Source organism: Podarcis tiliguerta, assembly GCF_965153285.1.
Source record: "Podarcis tiliguerta genome assembly, chromosome: 9".
NCBI lineage: Eukaryota > Metazoa > Chordata > Lepidosauria > Squamata > Lacertidae > Podarcis > Podarcis tiliguerta.
The window spans coordinates 25,213,331-25,241,305 of record NC_139542.1 but is presented as its reverse complement, the minus strand read 5'-3'; the positions used below and the strand labels follow the sequence as shown (position 1 = coordinate 25,241,305).

The following is a 27,975-nucleotide window of genomic DNA, read 5'->3' as shown; positions in this document are numbered from 1 at the left end:
GAGCGAGGAGGCAGATGAGAGCATGCGCAGATGGGAGGGGGGTGCTGCGCCTTCTAACTCGGCTGTCTCTCCGTGCGCTTTTACGCGCCGAGCCGCCCGCAAAGTGAAAGGTGGGAGGAATAGTGACTAACGCGAGTCGGGTGGGAATGTGTTACCGTGGCAATGAGGTCAGCGGGAAGAGCGGTTCCGGGAAACGTTTGAGCAAAGCCGTGCCTAGAAGATGGCTCAGTCAGACCCCGAATATATTTCCAGGGAGGGACAGTGGTCAGCCTAGTGTTTTTCTTCATTCAGCACCCCCACCCCAATTTAGCAACCCTATTCTGGATGCGGTAATGGTGATGATGGCGATGGTGGTTTCTCTAGCCCGTGTTGAATTGTGCATTAGCTAATAGCCTCAGAGGTCCAGTAGGCTGCTGTTTGCAAAGTTAGGTCCAAAGCTGGCTTTACCTTTACTTAGGCGCCTGTCGATTCCCTAGCTGCCCATCTTTCAGCTTTTAGCTGTGGAGTGCTTATTGATGCTCTTATTTTGATTTGGCTGCTGCTTTTGTTTTTGCTGCTTCACCGTCTTCCTTGCCCATTTCTGTAGTTTTGGAATGAGTAATGCAAGGTTTGGAATGAGTAACACCTTAGCTTTGGAATGAGTAACAAAAGATGAAAAAGCAAATACAGTCAAACCTCGGTTCCCAAACGCCTCTGTTTTGGAACGTTTCGGCTCCCGAACGCCGAAAACCCAGAAATAAGTGTTCTGGTTTTTGAACGAGTTAAATGTAGCTAAGACACCACAAATGCTTCATTTTCCTGTACTGGCTTAGCCACATCTCCCCAAAACCAGCCTAACTCAGTCTACCAGTGTTGCCAAGTTATGAACTGCTTCTAATAAGATATTAATAAATTTATTAAAAAGTTACAATGCAATCCACAACTCCATTAAACTAAATTGCTTTGATTTTAAGCAATAAATTCCTGTTCTCACAGCTATGTCAGCACTTTATGGCTGTTTGTAATGTCTGGGCTTGGTTCCTAAACCACGGTGAATTGCTCAAGTTTATCCAACAGCATGTAACTGATCTGGTTTTATTTGCGTATGTTGAGCCAAGACTGTAGTCCTAAAGTACAGTTACAAAGAAGTAAGCGTCATTGAAATCAATGAGACATACTTTCAATTAAGCATACTTAGGACTGGCAGGAGCTGGGACAGAGCAATGGGAGCTCATACCAGACTGTAGAAAAATGAAGGCTATAGCGAATAAGTGACAGCAGGGCAGTCTCTTTTCTTTTTTTGCTTATGTTATTCTATTGTTCTGTAAAGGGCAACTCATTTTTTAACTTCTGACTTTTATTGGTAACTTTAGGAGGCAATCCTATGGCAAAATCCATTGGTATGAGTAGCTTAGAAAGCAGTGGACCTCTGAGTCAGTTGGCTGATTCCTGATTCAGTTGGGCTCAGCCAGCATGAAGCCTTCAATCCTGTCACAGTGTAACTGGCTGAGCTGAGGCCAATGTAAGTTTCAAGAAGGGGTGTTCTGCAGGCATAGTATGGGCACGACCAGAGAGGAGGGCCATAGGCTGGATCCCAAGGCTAGTCAGATTGGTCATGTGACCTGGCAACCCAGCATAGAACACTATTTTCAAGGCTTGTTTTCCTTCCACCAGTCATGAGCAGAGCATGTGTCTTGTCTGTGGAGTTGTCTGTCTGTTTGGTTGTAAATCTTTTTGGTTGCCTGGGCAAGATAAAGTGAAAAATTTAAAAAATTGTAGAAATAAAGTTCAAAGAGAATTACAGTATTGGAATCCCCCCCCCCCCATGATAATTTGCTTTGGAATTTACACTTCAATAGCACATGAACACATTTTTTTACAAGGAGGCAGCATAGAAGCAAATCATAACTGACATATGCTATATATTCCAAGGAGTCCCCAAAGAAAATTGAAGGGCAGAATGCCATCATACATTACCCAGCATGTGTCAAAACAGTGGTGTTTTCAGAGTTGGCTTTCATGCACTGCTGCCTTTATTTTGTATTATCTTCTGATTCAACATATCCACTGAGCATTTCAACTAAGAACATGGCAGCTTTGTATGGCAGTACAGAAATCTGAACTAACAACACCTTGCTTCAAAAATTAGCTGGTATTAGATAAAAATATATGTTCTCTACTGAACTTGAAATGAGACTGAGAACTACTAAGGCAAAAGGAATAGACTTTATATTTTTAAAGGACCTCACACTGCCAGGTGTTAGATTATAAATTATTTTGAACAGTTTCTAACAGTTGCCTTGTTATAAATCTTAGTATCCTGCATATTGCAAAAGAAAGCATTTTTTTAAAAATGTAATGCTCATTTGCGGGCAGAGTGACATCATTTTATTTATCATAAAATAATGAATTTTGTCTGCAGTTTATGAGCTGGGAACAAAGACTTACATTTTAAAATGCTAGGTCCAGTCTTACTGCTAAGCACACCATGATAGGCTACTTATGGCAGTACCTTGCAAAGGTGGCATTGGATGATACATGTGGGTGCCAGAATACCTTATCAGAGCTTAAAGCTGTTTGATATTTTACTGGCAATATAATATTTTGCCTAGAGTGAGGTGAAGTTGAGAGAACTTTCTTAATCCAGTTGGTGTCCATTTTGCATGTCTTCACTGCTAAGTCTTGTTTTTGTGGCCATTAGTGCTAACATTCCCTTGGCTTCATATTTCATTGCTGAGATAAGATGCCTGAGTCATTTATTCTTCAGGATCATAATTAGATTAAGATAACACATTGATTCCAGGATTCTCCACAGGCAATATCAGTATAAGACCTTTCTTTATTTACTGTAATCAGCATGCTCTTACCTTGTGTTTGAACCAGGAGGTCACAGATTGCTGTTCAGAATGAAGCATGGAGAAAGGAAGAAGTCACACATGTTGGGTTCAGATGCACAAAAGTTCTCCATGCAAAAAAATCCTAGTGGACATAGAACCAGGTTAGACTATTTGACCATCTACCCAAGTATCTATAACTGGCAAGAGCTCTCCATGGTGCATGGAGAAACCACATCAACAGCTATCTAATCCTTTTAACTGTGGATGGCAAGGCTTGCTCAATAGAACCTTCTGTTTACAAAGGATGTGCTCTACCCCTGAGCTTTCATCCATCTGCATGGGAGAAAGTAACGTCTTCTCTGGTGCAATCATTCCTTGTGCCATTTTCCACTGGATGTTAACCCACAGTTTCCATGCTTTTTGGAGCACACCTGAAATGGTTAATCTCTTAACTCTCATATTAAAAATGAATTGATCTTACAACAACCAGCTGGAATATAGGAACATATCAGGGTGGTGCAGGAAGGAGCCAAATTGCTTGATTAATTTGATGTAATCTGCAAACTTGGCTTCCATTCTTTGACTTGCTCCTGATTCTACACTACAGTCTTTTGTAAGAATTACTGTACACTTCCCCCCATTGCCCATCTAGTCCTTCCCTCTGCTTCCCGTTTTTTTTACCCATTATTTTCCTAGTGTGCCTACTAAATGTTAATTCAGTGCTAGGTCATGTTAGAGTGGTGGCTATCTGAAATACCCAATTTTGAAAATGTTTCCCTAATTATAATTTTCTTTATTTTGTATATGCTTAGTACATAGCTTGTATAAATTAAACAAGACACATCTGGCTTCTTTTGCAATTAGTTTGATGTCAACCCAATTTTCAGTAGATAGATTGGACTACAAAGGTGTTTACAAGCAAATCCCATGTACACCATGTTGACTTCCATGGTAGAAGAAAGGTAGGATATTAATATACTAAATCAATAAGTTATTTTGAAAAAGACACCTGACTAGCAGGGCCTAGACTGCCAAACTGATATTTCCACTGAATGCCCTCAACTTTTCTTAACAGTCCATTGTTTCAAAGGAATGTCTTATCTGAGGGAGGTCAAACAGGTAGCTTATAGCAATGTTGGAGCAAGTAACACTTCATTAATTTAGAGTCATTGCACATAAATCACAAGGAATTCTGTTATGCTGATCTAAAGTACTTCATTTTGGATTTTAAGTTGGCTTGCCATTCCCCCCCATCCCTCAGTCTGTGCTTTAAAATATGTCTCTGGTTTCTGGTTCACTAATGTTTCAAAATGAGCAGAGGCTTTGTGAACTGATATTTACAGTGCCTCAGTGTTCTACATAAAATTATTATTTTGTGTAAAGTAAGTGTTCTGAGCCAAATGAAGAAGAAAAAATACACTGAGAAAGCTTACATTCCACACCTCAAATCTTAGATAATAATTAAGTGCATCTGTGTCACCCTCCCTTTATTGTCCTCTACACAATATTAATAGCCATTTAGGTGTATTTTTATTTTTTAAAAATGTTTGGATTCCAAGACATATGTGTGCACTGTGAAACTTCTGAGTGCAGTCATATTTATCTTTATTCTTTATAAAAGAAACATAAAGACAGCTGGTACCATTTTGTAGGATGCATTTAGTTTAACAGCATGTATGTATTGGTCTTCTTACTGAGTTCAGACAAACCAGTAAGAGCAGAGTTGAACACAAACCTCTTCCTCTCCACTGAATGACTGCCAGATTGCTCCAGGCCAAACTTTCCCAACCTGGTACCCTCAAATATTTTGGACTATAACAACAATCAGCTCCAGCCAGCACAGCCAGATTGGGAAAAGATGCTCCAGTCTATTTCTTAGGATGCACAGCCCCTAGGGAGCCATTGGCATGCCAAGCAGTAAGAGTGAAACACATGACACTAGATTTCACAGTGTCCAGAAAGATGAGGAAGTCTTCCCTTCAGAATGTAATACTGTAATACTGAAAAGCACTTTGCTCTTAGGTTCATTTTTGAACTTTCTCCTTAAAGAGATAACCCTGAATCTTTCACTTGTAGCTGAGCAAACATGTTACAAGAAAGAACGTTCTGACAGTGGAATGGACTTTCTCGGGAGGTTGTAGGGGTTGTTGTGGAGGTTCTTTGGAGAAAGCAAACATGCATACCATAAACATTAGATTTTTTCCATGAATTTTCCTTGATGGCAAATCAGCTGAAGTTCTTCACGAAAAGAGGATTAACCAAGCAAATCATGACTATAAAGTCAAAGCAGTTCAAGGTCAGGGTCCAATTGGTTCATGGGCAAAGCCAAGGCAAGAGGCAAGTCAGGGGCAGTTCTTGCTCAGATTTAGGGTAGGCAGGACATCAAGCTAGCAGACAATGCACAGTACTGATACATAGACAGACATTGTACCAGCAGCCTTTCCACCCTGGCACTTGTGGTTTTTAGCTGGAGCTGCTGGAACCGGACTACAATCTCAGCTAACTCCCATCCATTCTATCCAGAGAGGTATTCTTAAGTAGAGGGTCTTATTTCTGAGGAAACCTTTACTCCTAAAGAATCCTTGCTTGAATTCAGGCACTTCCCTGGTTGGGCTGGGTTTGCTTCTAGTGTTTGAGGCATCACCTCTTTTTTGGGCTTGGAGCACATTCATTCTTAATGTCAGAACTCCCTCTGGGTGCAAATAGACCCTCATGCTTGTTGCAGAATCCTGGCTCCCCATCTCTGAATGGAAGGTGACCCAGGGCTTGATTCCAAGGCCTCTTGGTCATCCTCTGTTGAAGATTCCTTTGGCCAAGACAAGACAGGTAGAGAATTCTAACTATGTATGATTAACTTTCAGTATTTGAAACTTTACCACATATGTGTGTAGTTAACATTTGCTTTTATAGGGTATTCCTCTATAACCCTTGCTAGAATAATTGAAGTGTAACTTATGCATAAAGGAAATATATAGAAAAAGGAATGTACAATATGCACTTCAGAATATACATTTTACAGCTTCATGTAACACTTTCTGTTTTTAGTGGGGGGATACTGTGAAGATTTGAAAAAGCTGGATTCATCTATGGTGAAAACACATCAATATTTGTTTTGTTTCACAGCAGTAATATAAATATTATATACCTATAATGTGTCATTTAAGAATTGTTCAGCTAGCCTTAGCTCATAACGAAGTGAGTGAAACAAGAACTGTGCAGAGATAATGATCCTAATTGCTGGGCTTAGATGCTACTAGAAGCATTATAAACCTTATGTCCATAAGAGTTTTGATTTTCCATGGGGACACACTAATGCATTTTACAGGAAAGCTAATGCAAGGAGTACTTGACCTCATACCTTCAAAGATCTACACACAAGCAGCTTTGTTACTGTTTTAAACTGACAAAAATGAGAACTGAGCATTGGGTCCAGTTCTACAACTTTAATGTGAACTGGATACAACTAAAATCTGCTTCAAAGTAAAATGCATATAAAACGGTTTCAGTCTGATGAGTGGTTCTTTAAACTTCTTCATCGTTTGCCCCTCACATACAGAATAAATACCGGAAGAAGGGTTAAAAAAAGAGAGAGAGTAAGGGAGTTGCCTGCATGAGGGGAAACAGGATTATGTGCTTGCTTACCACAAAGCCACAAAAAACGGTCACAACTGTTCATAATGGGCTTTGATAACATCCACCAGTATTGCATACCTGCTAACTTCTAAAAATCCATTGGCATTTCTTCAGATCAACTTGCTTAATGTGTACTAGGAGAATACACACAAACACACAGACAGTATATGCTTCATATGTTCATACTGAGGCTGAATAATTTTCAGCCTAATTTCAATGCTAAGCCTTACTCTATATGATACAATAAATTAATTAATTAAAAAACAAAAACAAAGTAATCTTGTCTCACCATTGGCATACTGTGTGTGTGTGTTCTGGGTTCTTTCTGGAGGAGAGGGGAATTCAGGTCAGAGGCCATTCCTGGTTTCTCTCAGGACCAGATGGGGATGGGATGGATTTCCTGGCATTCTTGAACACCTGGCTCTTCTTACTCTTGTAATTAAGTATTTAATGCCACCCAAGCTATAATCACCCTCCCATTCTTGTACATTAGCCTTCCAAGTGGGCAGTGACCTACAGCAAGTTAATTATGAGCTCAAATGACAGTCTATGCTCGAAGCCTCAGTACCAAAGAGCAGAATTTTCTTCACAGAGTCGAAACAGATTTGGAAATACATTTATCACCAAGTCCACAGACACCGCCAGACTTTCATGCACATCAACTGGAGAATTTAAAACTTGGCCAAAGGATACATTCATTATTTCTTTGGCCAGAGCTAGAGAAAATTATTTAATCCCGACATGCTTTCCACTGCTAGAGCTCACATTTTCTTAAATCCTGTAAAACTTTTTCCTGCAAAAAAATTCCTGTAAATGATCACTTCCTTGTGCGTGGGACTAAAAATTATGCCTCAGAGTATTTGGAAAGTAGGTCAAGACCCTGAAGTGGATAAAACACTAGAGCTCATACCTATGAAACTTTAAGCCAGCCTCAGGGACTGGGCACTAGTAAAATACACCTGCTTAAGTGTGCAGAAATGCCATTAAACTATCGGTATTGCTGTTCACAAATCTTGCCTTAAGTCCACAAAAGCCATGAAGTGGAGGCAGGAGAGACTTAGCCACCTAACTGCTTACATGGCTCTTTCTCTCTTATCTCCTGGCACTCACTATATTATATAACTACAAGATATAACAGAACTATAAGGTATAGTAAATAATGCACAAAAGTTTCACCACCCACCACATATCTGCTAACTAAATATCATCTGGGGGAATTATTGTGTAAGTTAACATGAATGTTACTCTTTTAATTGTAGTGCAAGGCTGCCAATTTTTTTGGATGTGTGGGCATATCTGGAATTTTGAGAAAGTGCCCTGGATGCAAGTCACAAAATTGCTCCAGTGAAGGCATCACAAAATAAAAAACGGCTGCTGGGTGGGGTGGGTATAACACAAAATGGCTGCCACATCTAAAAGAGCAGAAAAAGAGAAGACCACAAAAATGATGCAGGCATCCTCCTCCCGAGCAATCAGTTGTTCCATCAATGGAGAAAAGGCACCTGAAGTTCTTTGCACCTCTCATCCGTTCAGAGTGGATGGGAGGGTGTGTGTCCAATGTGTGTATATTTAAGGGCTATGTTGAATGTAGCTGAACCAGTGCAAACAGGAACTGAGCAGGAAGAGCAAACTTTCTCTCTTGTATCATGGATTTTTGAAGGGATATTTACTCTCACAGGCATCATAGGTAATACTGGCAGCACACTGCCATAACGCATTATAGTACATGATGTGCTCTGGTGAACAATGTTCTCACCTATGGTACAATGTTTGACTTGGAATGAGAAGATGTAGATTCAAATCCTCTCTTAGCCATGACGTTCACTATCTGGCCTTTGTAGCATCACTTTCTCAGTCCCACCCGCCTGATGGGATCACTGAGAGTAGGCTTGTCAACTGGTCAGGAGAAACAGACTGCTGACCCTGTGCCTTTAATATAAGTGTAATATGAAACACGGTCACCACAGATAAAACTGCCTTTTTCTCCATCTGCTGCTTAAGAGTGTTTGCACAGTAGGAACAAGGGTGCTTGGGAGGGAAAGGCAGTGTAGATGGAATTCAAGGACTTGACCAGGCTGCAGAATGGAATGTAAAAGTGGCAATGATGTATAAAGGAATATGAAATCCTTACACAGAGGTTTATCGGTACAAACTACATCAAAAGTGCAGACTGCATCAATTTGCAAGCATTCCCAGCCCAGTACGTTCATTGTTCCTTTTAATAGTTGAGTGAGCACTTTATTGAGAACACAAGAAAATTATTTTTTAAAACACATTTCTTCCTGGTTGCTACATAAATTTGGAACCAAACTGAACAGTATACATGTCAACGGCAATATATCAGGAAGATGCTGCACAAGCAGTTCTTGTTAACACAAGGAATCAGAATGTTAAGCACTCAGCTGATAAAAATTTGCCAGAGAGGTGGAAGAAAAACCCCCAGTATCTGTTCAGGCCAGCAACAGAATGTAATGGCTGCATAATATGCTGACTCTTCAGCAGAGCCTAGTTTGTGGAGCTCAGCTGCTTGTGAAAGATAGCGTGATCCTAACAGTCTAAGGTTTACAGAATGAAATGCCTGAGGAAAGCAGGTGCTTGGCTGATGTCAGCTCTAGTTAAGCATTTTACAGCATATTGCATCCACAAGGTGATGGGAAAAATAAACACTGGAAAATCAATTTTTAACATGTAACAAGATAGCACACTAGACCAACCACTGCTTCACTGTAGCTAGGATAGGCATCTCCAAATAGGTGGTTTTAATAGTATCAGTGATTCTTGCTTTTTGTGGGTGTAAAGTTAGCTTCCATATTACCAAAACACTCATAGACACAAGGTATTGATGAAAAGACATCCCATACAAAACAAGGAGCCCGAGGATCAACTTACAACCAAGGAAAATTAAGCTATTTGCTCCGATCTGTACACACACCACTACTCTGGTCTTGCTTCCATTCATCAAAAACAGCAGCATGCCTGTTCCAAACCCTTTGATGTGTTAGGAAAATGAAAGAGCTGCTCACATGCTAGTTTCTTATCATCTCTTGATCACATATCTTGGAGATTTCCATTGTCAAAACTCTTTCCCAGTCTAGTTCATTTCAGCTCTTCCTCCTTCCAGGGCCAAATCACTCTACTGTATTTCTTTGCAAGTTAGCTGATGCTGCCTTGAATCAGAAGGCTTCTCACACAGTTGGGCTGTCACAGAAATGTTCAGCTAAGGGGAAATGACTGGATTAGCCATTTGGGATCTGGAATTATTGACCAATTAAAATTTTTTTTAGGGTAGGAGGGTAGCTCACATATGGAAAGCCCACTGCACAGTAAGAACAGTATTCTGAAAGCGTCAAATAGGCAGGTTTCTGAGTTCCCTTCCATGCTTGCTGCCCAAACTACTTCTACTTCTAGTATTAAATTGCTTCCCAAATTCCCTTCCCAAATTCCCTGACTGGGCATAGGCGACTAGTTTTCAATGAGGAATGCTTAGAAGGTCCCACCAAACAGAAACTCCCCACTGGCCCCTTGAATCCATGCTTAAATCTAGTATTGCAGTGGATGTCATCTGCAAATAATAGCACTTTACCAACATTCTCTTAAATCCTAAACCATCAGTTACTAAAGTGATTTTTTCGCTCTTCACGGATGCAGCTCTGTTTAGTGTTGTACAATGATTTCTTGGTTTATTGCAGGTCCCACTGAATCACAAGCTCAACAGAATACAGCTGTGCTTTTTGATGTTCCCATGTATTCTTCATGAAAAATAATCAGGCACGGACAATGAGTAATGAGAAAGCAGTTTATTAGAAAACGTAACGAAGTGTTCTCAAAGTACACTTTTATAGAAACGTATCTAAGTAAATAATTTAACCTTGTCAGTTTGTGTGTGGCAGCTTTTCAGTGCAAGTGAGAGTCCAACAGTCTATTAATAGTCTTGTGTTCCCAAAGCCCCTGTGCTTGACCATAAAGCTTTTCCACACATGGATGGGAGGCCTTCAGTTTCTACGCCTGAGTACATTCACCTGCATCGTGTTATGTGCAGCTCTGAAGGGTTTAACCAACCCTTGGATATGGTATTTTGGCGCAAAAGAGTTGGAGCAAGAAGAGGTGTCTGTAAATGAAACATCATGCATGGTCCTTTGGATCCTGCCAAGTTTCTTGTACAGCTGGATAATTCAAACAACATATATATATACACACATATACACACACACATACAACTCTGAGTCATTAAATCAATTAAGGTGGAAATATCCCCACACATGGATTTATATACTATGCTCCCCAAACAATTTTAATACCAAGAGCCCAAGTGGTAATTTACCTTAAATATCTTCACATAAATAAATATACATATATACAAAGTAAAGAGTTGGGTTACTGTTCTTCACAATGGACATTTATATGGCAACCTAACACTGTCTTCCTTGCTACACACCTTTCAATTGTTCCAATAGTGCTTGCACCAGAATAGCACTGAACTTTGTAGCCAACAGACAAGAGTAATACATTTTATAAACAAAACCTGTGAGACTATTCCTCATCTTTCAAACATCAAACATTTCTGCCAATTCAGTCTTTAAATTCTAATTGTATATTTTTCTTCTGATAATATGTAGCTCTGATAACATGTGCCCCAATCATGCAAACCTTGATCCCAAGCCCAAGTTGGGCTGCGCTGGCTCACATGGAGGTCCTGTATGCATGGGCCTTCCTCATTCATTTCAGTGGATGCAATCACTTTGTACATATTTGTCTTCCTCTCATGAAATGAATAGGAAATATACTGCAAGTGAAGGAGATTCAGCTGTACATAGAGCCATAGTACTCACAAGAGATCACTTATAGTTGCTACAAGTCAGGCAGCAAAGTCAAATGCTTCTCCATTTTAAATGTCTGCATGAAGCAAACTGTACAGGAGAAAAAGGTTGGTTCAGCTATTTTAATGTTATGGACACTAAACATATTTGGCAAATGAAATGGAGATCAGAAATTCATTTAAAAGTGAAAAAATATGCTACTATGTTGAGCATATAATAAATTGCATCCAAATTCAACCAACTTTTCCTGAATAGTTGTAACACCTATGTTGCAAGAAAAAAATACTTATGTGACCATTAGGACCATAGAGTATGAACAGAATGAAAGCTGCAGAAATAATTCTGTTTGATTGTATCCAATAATAAACTTTTGTTTGCAAAAGAGCTTTTGATTCAGCAGAGGTAACCACCAACGGGGTAGGAGCATGAAGTTATCAATGATTCCTTCTTCCTCTCTGCACCCCACAAAAAATAGCTTGAGAAGGTTGGGAGACTATCCAGAACAGCATTAAAGGGAGTGTTAGAGCTCCACAGAAAAGGAGGTATCAGCGAAATGTCCTTCCCTTCCACTAGAGGTCTCCACTTTGGGGCAGCCCATCCTGTTTCACCATCTGAGGCAAAACAGGAATTGCCACCTTCTTGTCCCCCTAAGACTTGCCCATTTCTGCCACCACTGCACTCTGGCTCTCGTTGAGGTTGGCGGGAGCTAGGGTGCTGCTCGTCAAAGCATTACCAATTAAGCTGATTTGCAACATGGCCCAAGAATGCCCTGGCTCTTGCTGAACTCAGTGAAAGCCCAGCCACTGCTCAAAGTGTTCTCATTTGGCTTCTTTGCCCATGGGCCTCCCTCTCAGTGGTGGAAGCGGTGGGGTGGGCCGAGCGCCGTCTCTTGAACTTCTGTCACCTGAAGCAGGTGCTTCACCTCATCTCATGGGCAGGCCGGCTCTGCCTCCATTGATCAAAGGCCTCTCTGTGAAGGTAAGGACTCTTTGTAAAAAAGGGACACTGGCTACAACAGATTGCGCAGGCAATATGCTTATATGGCTGTCATTCAGTATGGTTTTCTCTAGCATTTGCCTAGTTTCTCATTCAAAGAATCTTTCACTTTGCAAATCAACCTCATAAGGACCACAATACTTTCAGCAATATATTAGCGCCTAATGATGGCTTTGTACTGAGCCCTTACACTCCTGAGTACATTTGGTACAGAATGGCAAAAAGAACAGTTGGCATCATTACAAATCAGGTTCAGACTCTGAAGGAATCTGGCCTAATTCAGGATGGGTTTTATACATCCAAACCTAGGAAATTTGGTTTTGGAATCCCCCCAAAATGAACCATGCCCCTATCACTAGAAAGGTTGTAGCCACCATCTTTAGTGTGGCTTGTCTTGCATCAAAGTCTACTGTGCTTGTGCATAGAAAAGTTTCAGATACAGGGTGTAGGATGTTAGAAAGCCATTACAAAAAGAGAGGAATATTTTGTCACAATGAGAACATGACATGGACGAAAAGCTGCAAGAGTAATAGTCTCTTATCTAGTAAATATGTTGGGCTGGATTCGACTATCCTGGCACGCTAGTGGAAGCCAGTGCAAGGGCTCCCCTCTCCCTGCCCCATGGAACCCTTGCGCCTTCTCCAAATTTGCTCTGGAGAGTTGGGAGAAACAGGCAGGCAGAGGAGAGGGGGTATTGTTCTGTCCGGCAAGCAGAAAACGCTTGCACTGACAGAACGATCAGAAGAGTGTGACACTGAATTCCTCCCTTAATTTTTCTTATATACATATAAAGCATTAAATGGCACCAGTCGTACAGAAGCATACTTGCTTAAGACTGAATATGTATACACACAAGGCTAAAGAAGTTTGCAGAGAGATTTACAGGATGATATAAAATAATGAAGCATAAAAGCTCATACAAACCAGCATTTTAAAAAGTTTAGTTTGCAATACAAAAAGGACTGCTGGAAAGTTGTCATAGAACAAATATAAAACCACTGCTAACCTAATTTTGGGGCAAGTTTCTTTTCATACCAAAAAGACCTTCCAGGACTGGAACCCACAGGAACTACATTGATTCAGTATCTTCTATTAATTAGCTTCCACTGTCCTGTATTAAGGTCTTCTTTAACCCATCAGTTCATAACACATTTAGAATTTTTTGCTTTGTTTTAAATTGCAAAGATAAGGACAGTTCAAAAAGAAAGAGTGCATAACTTTAGTGGCAATATAATGTTCAGCACACCAGCTATTAATATACTATTCTTGCTTGGTTTAATATGTAAATCCACCAAGAGATTACATAGTGTTCAACCACCATCTATCGTGCTTTACTGCTGAACATAAATAATGACAAGGCATAGGACTGCAACAAGTCCAAGAGCTTGTAAACCAAGGAACCAGAGCATAACCCAGAAGAATATGACTATTACAGGTTCCACAATCCGTTCTCCAAAATACATCCTTGTGAAGCCAATACTAATGAGGCTTTTGTTGAGCTCTCCAAAGAGAGTTCCCATCTTTTTGTAGTCATCTGTAATAGGTTCAATACTGTAGTCTCTTTCTTCTTCTCGGACCTGCAGTAAGAAAACAAACAAACAAACCATTGGATTATTAAAATGGATAAATAAATTTGTAGCATGTTACTGCTGCCATTAAAAAAAACCACACACACACACCCCCTCCTGTGCAGAAATGTTGGTGTTTTATATTGCACAGTATTGGAAGACAGAAGAATTACCCACTCTGGAAGAATGGCAGATGAAAGTCATCGACTACATGGAATCAGCAGAAATGACCGGCAGGATTAGAGACCAGGGAGAAGAGACGGTGAGGGAAGATTGGAGGAAATTTAAAGACTATTTACAGAAACACTGCAAGATAACGAACATTTGAAGATATCGGACTGAAGGTGACTGGTTTTTAGCAAGAAAGGTGAACAGAAAAAGATCTAAAATCTAGACTGAAGGAAATATAATTATGGGATATGGATTTAAGATGATGAGAAATTTAAATTATGATAGAGGGAAAGAATTTGCAGACAGAACATTTGATTTGGAATACAGAGTAGGGAGGTTGGGGGAAGTCGCAGAAACAAGTAAATGCAAGGTCATTATGAAGATAAAAGGGGTATTTTTTTTTTTTAATTTTCTCTATTTTTATTGTTTATTACTGTTGTTTTTGTGTTTTATGTTTGTGTATTTTTTCTGTGTTATGTGTTGTTTATGTTGTTCTTTATTGTTTATGTAAAACTTAATAAATATTTATAAAAAAAAAAAAAAAGAAATGTTGGTGTTTTAAATCTTTCTGCACTGTAATGTTTTATAGTGGCCCCTACCACAACTAACGGGATGCGGGTGGCGCTGTGGGTTAAACCACAGAGCCTAGGGCTTGCCGATCAGAAGGTCGGTGGTTCGAATCCCCGCCACAGGGTGAGCTCCCGTTGCTCGGTCCCTGCTCCTGCCAACCTAGCAGTTCGAAAGCACGTCAAAGTGCAAGTAGATAAATAGGTACTGCTCCGGCGGGAAGGTAAACGGCGTTTCCGTGCGCTGCTCTGGTTCACCAGAAGCGGCTTAGTCATGCTGGCCACATGACCCGGAAGCTGTACGCCACCTCCCTCGGCCAATAAAGCAAGATGAGCACCGCAACCCCAGAGTCAGCCACAACTGGACCTAATGGTCAGGGGTCCCTTTACCTTTACCACAACTAACAATAACTTGCATTATTGGCTTTTGTCATCCAAAAGCAATGTATTTTATTAATGCCTACAATGTACAAAGTGCTGTACTAGAAACGCCCCTTTCCCAAATCTGTCATTACCTGAAATCTTCATAAAGGGCTTTGCGTAAATATACTCAGGAGGTTTCCCTTTCCCCCAACACTCTGCTACTTGCGCCTTTTTAATTTTAGAAACTGGTAATTTCTTCCATCACACTACCTTTCCGACCCCAAAGGACCAGAGCTCAGGGGTAGACCATCTGCTTTGAATGAAGAAGGTCGTAAACTCAATCCTTGGTATTTCCAGGGGGGGGGGGGGTGCTAGGAAGAGCCCCTGCCTGAAACCCTGGAGAACTGCTGCCAGCCAGTGTAGGTAATACTGGTCTTGACTCAGTATAAGACAGATTCCGGTGTCTGCAATTGTGCCTCATGGGCCATGGGAAGAGAGAATGGGGGAGAGATAATTTTTCCTCATTCACTGCTCCATCTTATCACCTCTCCCCCTTAATAACAGGAGTGTACTACTGAATAATAGCGGCACAGCCAAGTATTGAATTCCTTATCATCTTTATAAAAAAGATATTGCACAAATCTTCTGTGGACAGGCTTTTGATGGAGATGGGTAATGTAAAGCAACCTTTTAAGATGATGAAGTACACAATGCACGGCACTGCTAATGCTTCCATTAAAGACGAGCAAAGCTCAGCAAGAAGCTACTGATAAATATTTTACTCAACAAGTCAATACTGTTAGCAACACAAGGCTTGCCTTGTAAACTGTAATTATCATGATTAAATATCCATCATAAAAAAAAAAAATTCTGGAGAAGGTTTGTTTTAAGTCTATTTCTATAGCCAAAACAATTTCTACACTGATGCTTTAATTAGATATCTAACAGCAAGAATAATACAGCTTGCATTTTTTCCCTAGTGAGTAGCAAAACAGGCCAAAAAACCCAATAACAAGCAGTGTAATCCTAAGTACCCTTACTATGGAGTAACCCCCCTTAAGCTCCATGAGACTTACATTACATTACACATGAATAAGTGCAGGAAGTATGTGCCATTAGAAATTAAAATTCTAGTTTAGGAGAATTTATAAGGGTTAAAGTGCTGCCTTACTCATTATAATAAAATGCTGAAAGCTATTTCCAGATAAAGAGCAATATTCATACACTGTTCACCCTGAGGCATATTTTAGCCCCGGTCTCCTTTGATGCCGTACACTGCCAACCTTTTTGGGTTCACAGGTACACTTGTGAAATATAGGAACTGTTGTGGGCACCACACACATGCCGCAACTCTTTCCTCCCAGCTGAAACCCCTTTGCAATTGCCCACACAGAATTAGAGTTGGGGGGAAAGAGCCTTTGAATAGCTAAATAAGGCTTTGTTCAAGCCCTAATTTCAGTAAGGGAAGAGACCCTATGGGCACTAGGATGACCTTTGTGGGCACATGTGAGCCCACGAACACTATGTTGGTGACCCATGCCATACAGAATCATCTAGCAGAGTATGTTTGTGTCCATGGTTGTGCACAAAAGTCTCCTGTTTCATAAACATCAACTAGTTTTATGTGGTTCAATATTTTCACTAACACATATTAAATACATTTTGCAAAATTACTGTGTACCTCCTTAAAGTAGATGGATAGTTAGAAAGGAAAAGCTGCAAATATTACTCTTTTTTATATTCAAGTTGTTTCTTCAGACAAAAACAAAACAAAAACGCACACATCCCCCAAACCAATCAGCAATTTGCACCCAATTTTGAGTTTAGTAATTTCTCTCCCCCCCCCAACTTCTGCAGTAATAAAGGTGGAAGGTCTGAACATTCCTCTGTATCTGCACTGTCATTTTTGTGATATAAGGTTTGAAAGATCAGCTTCATGCTAATAACGCAACTGCCCCCTCGAGATCTGCACTATGCAGCACTTCAGTTGCATGCCAAATGTGCAACAAGGTATGGGATTCAGTTGGCAGGTCACCCAAAGCATATGTACTCCAAAACTGTCCCTTTAATATTCACTCTTTTTCTGCTTTTGCCTTTTATAGAAATGTTGGGTCTCTGGAAGTTGAATCTCTAGGTGAGGAAGCAGATGCATCATGACTTTGGTGCATGCACACGGACACACAATGACCTATGCATCCCTTCTATTCCCACCCCCACAATAAAAGTATAAATATAGCTAAACGTTGGTGAATGTGTCTGGAATCACAGTTATTCTATAACCAGATCCATTTTGATTAAAGTTATTAAAATATTCTCATTATCTCTCTCTCTTTTAAAAAGTAGGCTGTTATAATCAATATAACATACAAGAAATAGTGAAGAAACTTAAGCACATGTATTGTAGGAAGGTGACTGTCATGATTATAACTATCGTGGAATCTCCCTGCTAGCTGCTGTTGGGAAAGCCTTTGTCTGTGTTCTCAACAAATTACACTCACTGATAGGATTTATCCTGAGTCACAATGTGGCTTTAGAGCTCAGAGGTCAATGGTCAACATGAATTCCTCACTCGCCAGCTGCAGGAGAAATGCTGAGAGCAGAGAAGCCCCTTGTACATTGCCTTCATAGACCTGACGAAGGCTTTTGACCTCTTCAGCTAAAAAGGACTCTTCAACAAGATAGGATGCTCACCTAAGATAGGATGCCCACAATATGGTTGTGCCTTCCGCAAAAACATACATGGCACCGTCCAGTATGACTGTTCATCCATGGACATTTCCCTGTAAAGAACGGTGTGAAATAGGGCTGTGTTCTCGCTCCAATTCTCTTTGCTCTCCCCATGCCTTCAGCTCGACTGAAGACAGTATGTACTTCCATTCAAGGAGGGGTGGGGATCTGTACAACCTGGCACATCTTCACACCAAGACAAAAGTGTGTGGTTCTTAATCTGAGATATGTTGTTTTCAGATGACACAGCCTTAAGAGTGCACTCCAAGAAAGCTCTACAGAGACTCATCAACCATTTTGTCAAGCCTTCAGCACTCCATGCAACACATGGTTAGGGTGGTAGACGATTTTGTTTACCTGGGATCCACCATAACCAGCAACCTTTCCATCAATGCTGAGCTGGACAGGTGTATTGGCAAGGCAACTACAGCAATGACTTGCCTTTCCGAGAGCGTTTGGGAGAATGTGATGCTAATGACCAAATACTAAGTTGAAGGTCTATCAGGATTTGTGTTGAGTATGCTGCTTTATGGAAGCGAGTTGTGGAAGTGAGCTGTGCACTTGGCATGACAGAGTCTTGAACAAGCATGTGCTCTCTCAAGGCCACATTCCCAGCATGTTCACACTTCTGTCTCTGTGAGGTCTATGCTGGCTTGGTCATGCACACAGAATTTAAAATACCAGGACCCCCAAGGATGTGTTTTATGGGGAGCTGGCTTCAGGCCCTAGGCCTGTTGGCAGTCTAACTCTGTGTTACAAAGATGTCTGCAAACATGACATGGAGTCTGGTAACATTAACCCTGCCATATGGGAATACCTTGCAGACGACTGCAGTGCCTGGAGACAAGACACTCATGTTGTATATCCACAGTACCAACCACTGAAATGACCACTGAGAGGAGCACAGAGAGAAATGCCATTCTGCACCTGTAGCAGCAAAACTTGAACCCTTCATCTGCCCCAACTGCAAGCAAACATTTCTCTCCCATATCAATCTCTACAGCCACAGCGGGTGCTGTAGCTCTTCAACCATTTGGCTTCACCCCTTAAGGCATGCACTTCCGTTGTCTGCTGAGACAGACAGATGCCAGTAACTGGGAAGAGGATTAAGCAGTGATTCTTGCTGTGAGAATGGGGTGTTGTAGCACTAGGCAGAGCCAATGTTCTTCAGACATTGTTGGGACTCCCAGCTTTCATTAGCCCCTGCCAGCACGGTAAATGGTGAGGGACGATGGGAATCATAATCCCATATCATCTGCTACCCATTTGCTGCCCTCTGGTTAGTATACTAGATGTCAAAGACACAAGTACTGTACAAAACCCCACTTCACCAAGAAGCTTGCAGCCTAACTTCTGATCTCACAGCATAATAACACAGGGTTGTTGTGAGGCTAAATGAGGAGCAAGGAAGGAAATAATATATGCCAATGAGAGGAAATGCAATAAATTATAATTGTACACAAGAGGGTTTTAGAATGTATGCAATCACATGTGCGATAGCGCAACTGCTGTAGAATAGAAGCTATAAGTGTTTTCACAGGATCTTCCTATACCACATCATAAATATTTTCAGAGGGGATAACTCACTACTTTCTTCCACTAAAAATTTGGTAGTGTTTCACAAAATATAGAATGTATATTCTTCTGGGAAAAAAAAAACATAAATTTTAATTTTGCAATGTGAATGAGGGTTAGCAAAAGGCTTTACTGGTTTCTTGAATTTTAAAATGTAACTCACCAGGAACAATGTTACATGAATGGATTTATATTTATGTTCAGATAAAAATAAAATAAGATAGCAAAGCTTGAACAGTCAGGAATGACATTTAACTGGTAGTAAATGGCTTATTTTATTTCTTTTGGGAAGGAAAAACATGAGCAGGCACAGGATTAAGCTGGTAGTGCTGAAGTGAGATAAGGAATAAATGAACAATGAAAAGCAAAGCAACCACTATGCAAAAACCTATTCAGCTGTTATATGGATTTTTTTTTTATTGCCATATGATGTCAGTCATAGCTCCCCCCCCCCCCCGCTTCCCCAAGCTGGGCTCAAGAATTTGGTTATGGCAACTGAGCACTTAAATACTAGCTGAGCAAATTCCAATCCAGCCAGAACTTTGTGAAGTGCTTTCCTAAAATAAAACCATGGTGCCAAACACTTTGTAGGAAACAGGAACATATACTCTTGTGAGCTGCATCAGCTCACATTAATTGACATTAGAGAGAAAGCAATGAGGCTTGAACAGGTCTAACACAATTTAGGTCTAACACAATTTAGCACTCATGAAACCTATGCAATCTGTACTATTTGTACTCAACATCCATCCCGCGTCTGTGCTATAGTCCATGTCAAGAACAAATTGCCACATTCGGAATGGCCATGAGTTGGGACAGGACTGTCCTGAATAATACTGTTTATACCAACCATTCTTCCATGCCAATGTCAACTGTACAAACACTGACCAATAGATTTGGACTTATCCCTTCCCCCAATAATAAAAAAAAAACCCTAGCACTATATTCATGCTGTGTCATTAGTGTGTAAGAAACCAAAACATCATCATGGATTAAGTAGCTGTACAAACAGGAGATAAATGCTTAGTAGGTGTACTACTGGGATGTGGGTGGCGCTGTGGTCTAAACCACAGAGCCTAGGGCTTGCCGATCAGAAGGTCGGCGGTTCGAATCCCCATGATGGGGTGAGTCCTGTTGTTCAGTCCCTGCTTCTGCCAACCTAGCAGTTCGAAAGCACATCAAAGTGCAAGTAGATAAATAGGTATCGCTCCGGCGTGAAGGTAAATGGTGTTTCCGTGCGCTGCTCTGGTTCGCCAGAAGCGGCTTAGTTATGCTGGCCACATGACCCAGAAGCCGTCTGCGGACAAACGCCAGCTCCTCGGCCTATAGAGCGAGATGAGCACCGCAACCCCAGAGTCGTCCGCGACTGGACCTAACGGTCAGGGGTACTTTTACCTTTAGGGGTACTACTAAGAACATTTAATGCTGATATCCACAATTTTTAAAGAGCTAAATGAATGACCTAAATCTGAAATAGTATGGGAAGTACAAACACCCAGTCCGTGAACTTGTAATTTTAAAAAATCACATAATAAATACTTTGGAACACAAGCAAGTTTCATTTATTTTGCTTTACAGTTTGCTAAACCTATGGAAGTGCACAATAAAAACACAATATAAACAATACAAAACATTTATTAAGCAAACAACAGGTATGAAAATGGTATCCTTTTCTGCTTCCCTCATCAACCAAAATGTGCAAAACTCTGGGCTTGCAGTATTTACTATAAATATCAACCATAAACTGTAATTCATATTATTCATTCCTCATTGAGAAAACTATAATAATACACTTCCGCTAAGGCAGATAACAAGATTTCTAGTTGTTGTTTTTAAAAAGGAAGGGAAAGGAAAAAGAGAGGAACAGCTAGGAATATAACCTAAAAATCCTTACTTGAATATATATAGTTAATATGCTTGGAAAGAGCTGAGTAACTATGGCGCAGATCCAAAGACTTACAGAGTTCCATTCACTCAATGGAGCTTTCCTGTGTTCTCCTCCTTCTGGCTGTATTCCTTTATACCCTCCCCCCAACCACTCCTTAGGGTCACGGATGTGGTGTGGAGGGCTGCAGCTGAAGGAGAATCAGCAGAAATGTGCATTCCAGTGGTACAAGGCACTTTGTGGAACCCACTTTATATAAATGGCGTTCTCTTTGTCAGATTTTAAAGCATTTGAAGAGTAAGCTTATGAAACTCTTATGGCAGGCTTCTTCACACATTTAACAAAATTCAATTCAGAGATTTGGATATTAAGCCTTCATTTGGAGGAAGGGCTGTAGCTCAGAGGTAGACCACTTGCTTGGCATGCGCAAGATCCCGCATTCAATCTCCAGGAGGGACTGAGAATTTCCCTTGTCTGAAACCCTGCAGAGCCACTATCCGGGAGTGTGTAGACAATACTGAGCTAGATGGATTAATGGTTTTATACTAAGGCAGCTTCTTATGTCCTCATTATTTTTAACCACCCTTTAGTCTCTTCCCACTTTTTTTTTTTTTTTGCCCTAAAGTAGCTCAGAACACAGATGTAAAAGAAGCTATGGCTGCCTTGCCCTTGCAAAGCAGCCAGTGGAATTGCAGGTGTTTTCCTAGTTTCTGCTGAGTGTGGGGAAAATCTTCAGCAGAGTAGGAAGCTGAGTCAGATGCTGAAATCCAAGTGGTCACCAGATGTTGTGATGAGGAAAGGCCGCCCTCTTCACAAAAGCTCAGCAAATTCTCAGTAGGCTCTCATGAACAATGTTCTGAAGATCCACCCTTCCCTTACACACTGAAGTCAACATACTGTATAACTATTTAAGAATACAAGAAGAGCCCTGCTGGATCCGGCCAGAGATCCATTTCGTCCAACATCTTCTCACAGAGTCCAACTACGTGCCTATGGGAAGCCCACAAAACAGGAACCTAACTATATCACTAAAGCCTGCACGTGATACATAAAAGTATGTGAAAGACTTTGTTTCATGACCAGGGGAGAGAGAGCTCTATAGTAAAAGAATCCAAAGAACAAGCATATCTTACAAAAATGGCCTCTTAACTTAAAACTCGCCTGTGGGCCACAATTTTGTCCATTAAATTTATGCTTATCCCAAATGGACTCACAGATGCTATATTTTTTGTTATGGCTAAATTAACAATTATTAGCGGAAAGCATCTGTGAAATATCAGTTGCATTCTCACAAGGTTGGTGCTGATTCCCTATCTCTACTTTCATGGACTGTGCAGTTCTTGAAATGTTATCACAATTTTAATTTATATCACTACAAGTCTGTCGCTAATACTTGCGACTCTGAAGATGATTAGGAGTATTTCATTAGGTATTTAGCACTCCTGAAAATATAACCTTATTCTCAGTTGCTATAAAACTGCAAATACAGAGAAGTTTTGTTTCTCCTTTTAGAACACAATGCAGGTCCCACCATCCCACTAAGACAGGAAGAGAGAACAAAGAGGAAAGCATGTTAACTGTCAACAGCTTGTTCCTGAACAGCAGAAAATCTCACGGTTGATTCCACAGATGAGACCTTGGTTGCAAGCATTGTAAAAGTTAGCCAACAGTAGACAACTTCTTTTTGTAAAGAAGCAACTTTCCAATATTTAGTAAATTTAGTATTTGTAAAGAAGGTACTTTCCAATATTTAGTTGCAGAGTACAAAAGTGGGCGGCGCTGTGGTCTAAACCACAGAGCCTAGGGCTTGCTGATCAGAAGATCGGCGGTTCGAATCCCTGCGACGGGGTGAGTTCCTGTTGCTCAGTCCCTGCTCCTGCCAACCTAGCAGTTCGAAAGCAGAAAGTGCAAGTAAATAAATAGGTACTGCTCCGGCAGGAAGGTAAATGGCGTTTCCATATGCTGCTCTGGTTTGCCAGAAGCGGCTTAGTCATGCTGGCCACATGACCCGGAAGCTGTACGCCACCTCCCTCGGCCAATAAAGCAAGATAAGCGCTGCAACCCCAGAGTCGGTCACGACTGGACCTAATGGTCAGGGGTCCCTTTACCTTTTACAAAAAGCAAGTCTCAGGAACCTTTACATTTTCACTGAATATAACCCATTAGGAGCAGAAGAGCTTGAGGGTAGCAGAAGAGCCTTTTGATCAGCATGGCAAGATCTTTTCAGAGCTAAAGTTATAACAAAAGTTATAACAAACATCATTAATGTTTACATAAACATCCCACATCAGTTGTGACATGAAGGAGGTGCTCCTGAACTAGTTTTATGTTCTGAACCACCAATTTTCCAAGTTTTTTAAGTAATGTTTTTCATTACTGCAAGCTCTTGAGAAGCTTCTTAAAAACTGGATATTGCATCACATCATTGGGTGACAATAATTTGAAGCCCTTTGGCTCCAGGTTCTCTCTGAGACGTTGCATGTTCTCTTTTCCGTTAGTGTATTTTGGGAACTGTTCCTGGCACAAAGATCCAAACAAAGCAAAACCTGGAGTGATACTGAGCCACCAGAGCTATATTTTGATCAAACATCAACTCTCATTATTATTTGCAAGAGCCTATACTTCTTTTCCTGCAGCATGGTAAGGGGGCATCCCTTCAAAGACTTTAGGAAAAATGTGCTGATGCCACATGCCTCCATATATCAACTATCAAGGCACCTGCTGTGCCATCTCACATGCAAACTGACAAGTAGTGTCCTTCTATGTGGACCAAGATAGCCTTGCTTCATAGACTAGCTCCAGCAGCTCAAATCTTGGGAGCCCCCAAAAAGCCTAGAAGAAGATTCTCACAATGACAATAAAGGACAAATTTCCCAAGCCAGAATTTATTCAGATTTTTTAAAAAGTGTATTAACTCCCCATATATTTTGCATAATTGCAAGAACCATCTTCAATTCTCATATGGTTTGAAATGGAGATGGTGTTTCAGAAACAGCCTTGAGGTTAGGTATTTTCCCAGAGCAAGTCACAATAAATAACAAATTAGTTTACACTAGCTACACTGGCTAATGAGAATGTATGGGGCTAGCCCTAGCCTTGATACTTATGCGCATGCCAGCCATATTCCCAGGCCGATGTGTGATCAGTTCTGTCTGAAGCGGTCAGCCTTTTAGGTGTACAGGATTTCCAGCATGTGAACAAGAACCAAATGCCTGAATAAGGCTACAATTCATTAATTGTTTGCTGCCTTTTGTTAATTTTCATTTATTGGCAGCCACCTTGGAGGCAGAAAGGTAGCAAGTAAATATTTCAGATAGAATAAATACTGTACATAAATTTAGGTAAAAAGGCTAAGGGCTCTAGTAAAATGGGGCTGATTAATTCTGCAAAAAGTTTTTCAGAAAAGTAAATTTTATGACCAATACCATGGCACAGTGAACCTACAAAACTCCAGTAAATTCGTGACTGAGCACACCTCTTTGTAGAATGTTGGCAGGTCTCTATAATGAACAGGTTCTTCCAAGCTAGAGGTGCTCATTTTATCTGTTTAGAAAGAACTGTGAGCTCATGTTTTGGACACAATGGTACACAGAGAAAAGCTAATAGTGAAAGCTGACAGGCATGATAAAAATAGGATTATAAAAGTACTTACAAAAATTACTCTTTGTAAAAAGCCACCATTTTTAAACAGGCATCTCCTGTACTTGCTTACACAGTGATGAAGAATGCCTTTAAGATTATGCCAGCTACAACATACCCATGCATTTAGAAACAAATTTTAAATTTAGTTTGTTTCCAAAACAGTAGTTTGTTTCCAAACTACTGCTTTGACCAGAACTGTAATTTGAATCTCTCGTTCCTCCACAAGAACAGCCCTCTTCATACATTAGGGCTCTTCTCTGCACGTACAATGAAAACAGGGAAGTGGCAGACTCTGTCCACACCCATTAGCATGTTGAAATATCTGCTACATGTGCTCATAACTACAACCTTACACATGTAAGAAAGGACTCATCTGATCAGGGCTCCTGATTATGTGGAGTTCATCCTATGAACATACACTTGGACACATATTGCAGATGTGTGCTTCAAGAGACATGTGGAGAAGCTTAACACACAAAGCGAGTTTATGTCACTCAATAAACCCAATTCCTCTGAACAAGACAAACATCACTGTAGACTCTTTCCCTGGAATCTTGTATTGCCTTTCTTCCAAGAAATCTGAATGATGCTAAGAGGTGCGTCTGTGACTAGAGCCTCTAAACATAAACAAAGGATAGCATACTGGCCTATAATTATTCCACTGCTATGTGGCCCTTCAGGTATTTCCAGATTGGGTAAATTGCAGTGCACTGGGTGCACTATTGCAACTACTATTACTATGTGTACACCTGTGCAGGCATAAAAGGAGAAAGAAAAACCGGACCACACCCTACTATTCCATTTCAATTAATTCAGATTAAACTACCACCCCATAGTGGTTAAGAGCGGTGGACTCGTAATCTGGTGAGCCGGGTTCGCTTCTCTGCTCCTCCATATGCAGCAGGGTGACCTTGGGCTAGTCACACTTCTCTGAAGTCTCTCAGCACCACTCACCTCACAGAGTGTTTGTTGTGGGGGAAGAAGGGAAAGGAGAATGTTAGCCACTTTGAGACTCCTTCTGGTAGTGATCAAGTGGGATATCAAATCCAAACTCCTCCTCTTCTTCCTCTTAACTCCATAGTTGTAACTCTACACATTCTTCGAAAATATGGAGGATTTAACTATTTAGTGCTCTATAGTCACAAAGATAGTGTTTACAGGAGAGTGATTTGTGTGCATGGGTTCAGACACCTTTGCTAGTTCAGGGAAAGCAACCTGAAAGACCCACAAACTATCCCAAACCATATTAGTATTAAAGCCCAGTCAACAAAACCTGCCTCACCAATTCACAGCCACACCATACATCTGAAATGCATGACTTTCCCTAAAGAATCTTGGAAACTGTGATGTGTTAAGCATGTTGGGAATTGTAGCTCTGTGAGCCACAAACTACAGTTCCCAAGATTCTTTGGGGGAAACTATGTGCTTTAGATGTATGGGGATTTGGCATGGGAAAACTAATAAAGGGCTCTTATCCTCTTCCCCGCCAAGTAATTGGGGGGGGGGGAATCACACTCGTGTGGAAAGTTTGCATAACCACATAAACATGGCTGTGGGGTGTATTTTCCCAATACATCATCAGGAAAACTTTCAAGGAGGTTAGCAGAACTCCACCCCCCCACCCCCACTTCCAGGAATTTCAGTGTCTTCCCCCCACCCTAACTTATCCGATGGGGGGATGCAAAGATACCCTACCACGGATTCCTTCCTTTCACAACAGCAGCCACGCTTTTTAAATTTTATTTTCAGAGCGCAAGCGCCACAGGCACGATATTATAGACAGTGCAAGGAGGGAGGGAGGGAGGGGGCGCTCCCCCCCCCCCGCTTTTCTCGTGCGCGCGTTTTGCGCGTGCACTGTCCGGCTTTTGCCAGCGCTGCACAGGTGCGGCGCCCCACCCCTTACAAAACCACGTCCCGGTCCCACCACCAGGCTTGGCTCCCAGGACCCAAGAAGAGCCACGGGCTGCAGCGGACCCAAAAGGTGTGCGTGTGGTTTCTGCACGATCCTGCAAACGACAATCGGCTAAACCAGATGCTTCTGCAAGAAGCCCCCGGAAGGCAACGGCCCCAACCGTTCTCCCGGGCAACTGGTGGGGCGGATCCTGCCTGGTCGAGGTTCAAAAAAGAGGGAAGAGGCGTTTTACAACCCGCACCTGGCCACCCGGAGATGCAGCCGCTCACCTGCAGTTGTTCCTCCTCGCCCTCGCCCTCCTCTTCTTCTTCCCTCGGTGGCGGCTGCTGCTCCCGGTGCTGCCTCCTCCGCCTGTGCCGGGCGACTGCCCTCCCGCCCGGAGACGCCAACGATGGCGCCGGCTCCCAGTCCCTCTCGAAGGCGTATTCGGGCGGCGGGAGCAGCAGCTCCTCGGTCGAGCCCATCCTTCCCCTTCGCCGCGGGGTGCGGGAGCGCCTTCCTCCAGGCTGGGGAGACGGCAGCTCCCGCCAACGGGCGCTGGGCGGGCACGACTAGCGACCCGGCGGCGGTCTGTCACGCTGCCGCTTCTTCTGTTGCCTCGGCGGCCGCCTCTGCCGCCTCGCAGGGCGGGTCTCGAGAGGCGTCACGGGGTTTGCAGGAGGAGGAGGAGGAGGAGGAAGGGGGCGAGGGTTGTGCCGGCGCTAGAAGGAAAAGGGGCGGGGTGTGTGTGTTGTGCGTGAGAGCGCGAGTGTCGGTGAGCGCGTGTGACAGAAGCGGTGCGTGTCTATAGCTCGCCTTTGCTCGTGAGGCAGAGCTGGAAACGCGTATCCACGTACTTGCACGCTTCATATTTGTGTGCTGACCCTCCCACAGTGCATGCGGTATGCACAGGGCCGGATTTAGGTTTGATGAGGCCCTAAGCTGCTGAAGGTAATGGGGCCCTTTATATGTCCAGCTGTCCTTTGTCAACAACAAATTGTCGCTGTTTTTTTGTGTTGAATTTATGCTATATGGTAATTTATGGACCTAATAGGTATCTAAAGCCATTTGCACATAACAAAATATGTATTTTATCAAAGTAATTGTTGAACTGAAATACAGTTAGGAAGAAGTATTTTACTGTAATAGTGAAAAATGGGGGGGGGGCAAGAGAGTGGGGCTCTAAGCTATAGCTTGTTTAGTTTATACGTAAATCCCGCACTGGGTATGTAGCTGCACATACAGATACATGCAGTGCTTTCCCCACCTTAAAAATGTTTAGGGGCACTCTCATTTTGACTCAAGAAAATCACCATTTTATAGCT

At 41.7% G+C, this 27,975-nt stretch overlaps 1 protein-coding gene and 1 long non-coding RNA gene across 3 annotated transcripts; one reads left to right on the top strand and one right to left on the bottom strand.

The window, feature by feature from the left end:
* The first annotated feature begins 37 nt into the window (after positions 1 to 37).
* On the top strand, positions 38 to 17,175 carry LOC310685410. Of its 2 annotated transcripts, none has more exons than XR_014515208.1 (5): positions 38 to 110; positions 2,681 to 2,803; positions 2,885 to 2,977; positions 3,704 to 3,778; positions 17,033 to 17,175. It is a non-coding gene; the product is annotated as an uncharacterized lncRNA (long non-coding RNA). The 2 variants fall into 2 exon arrangements; XR_014515209.1 differs by having other exon boundaries at positions 3,681 to 3,778.
* Positions 10,232 to 27,411, bottom strand: FAM241A (family with sequence similarity 241 member A). Its single transcript, XM_083457660.1, has 2 exons — positions 26,941 to 27,411; positions 10,232 to 13,839 (listed from the first exon to the last, which is right to left on the bottom strand). Exons 1-2 carry the CDS (start codon positions 27,133 to 27,135, stop codon positions 13,594 to 13,596), a joined length of 441 nt encoding a protein of 146 aa, XP_083313786.1. The 5' UTR covers positions 27,136 to 27,411; the 3' UTR covers positions 10,232 to 13,593.
* Positions 27,412 to 27,975: the final 564 nt, after the last annotated feature.

What these genes read in the sequence shown, in the direction of transcription:
- FAM241A (XM_083457660.1), bottom strand. Translation starts at nt 27,135, where the DNA reads ATGGGCTCGACCGAGGAGCTGCTGCTCCCGCCGCCCGAATACGCCTTC. An exon ending in GCGAGGAGGAACAACTGCAG is followed by an intron (nt 13,840 to 26,940) that starts GTGAGCGGCTGC and finishes TTCTTACTGCAG; the next exon opens with GTCCGAGAAGAAGAAAGAGA.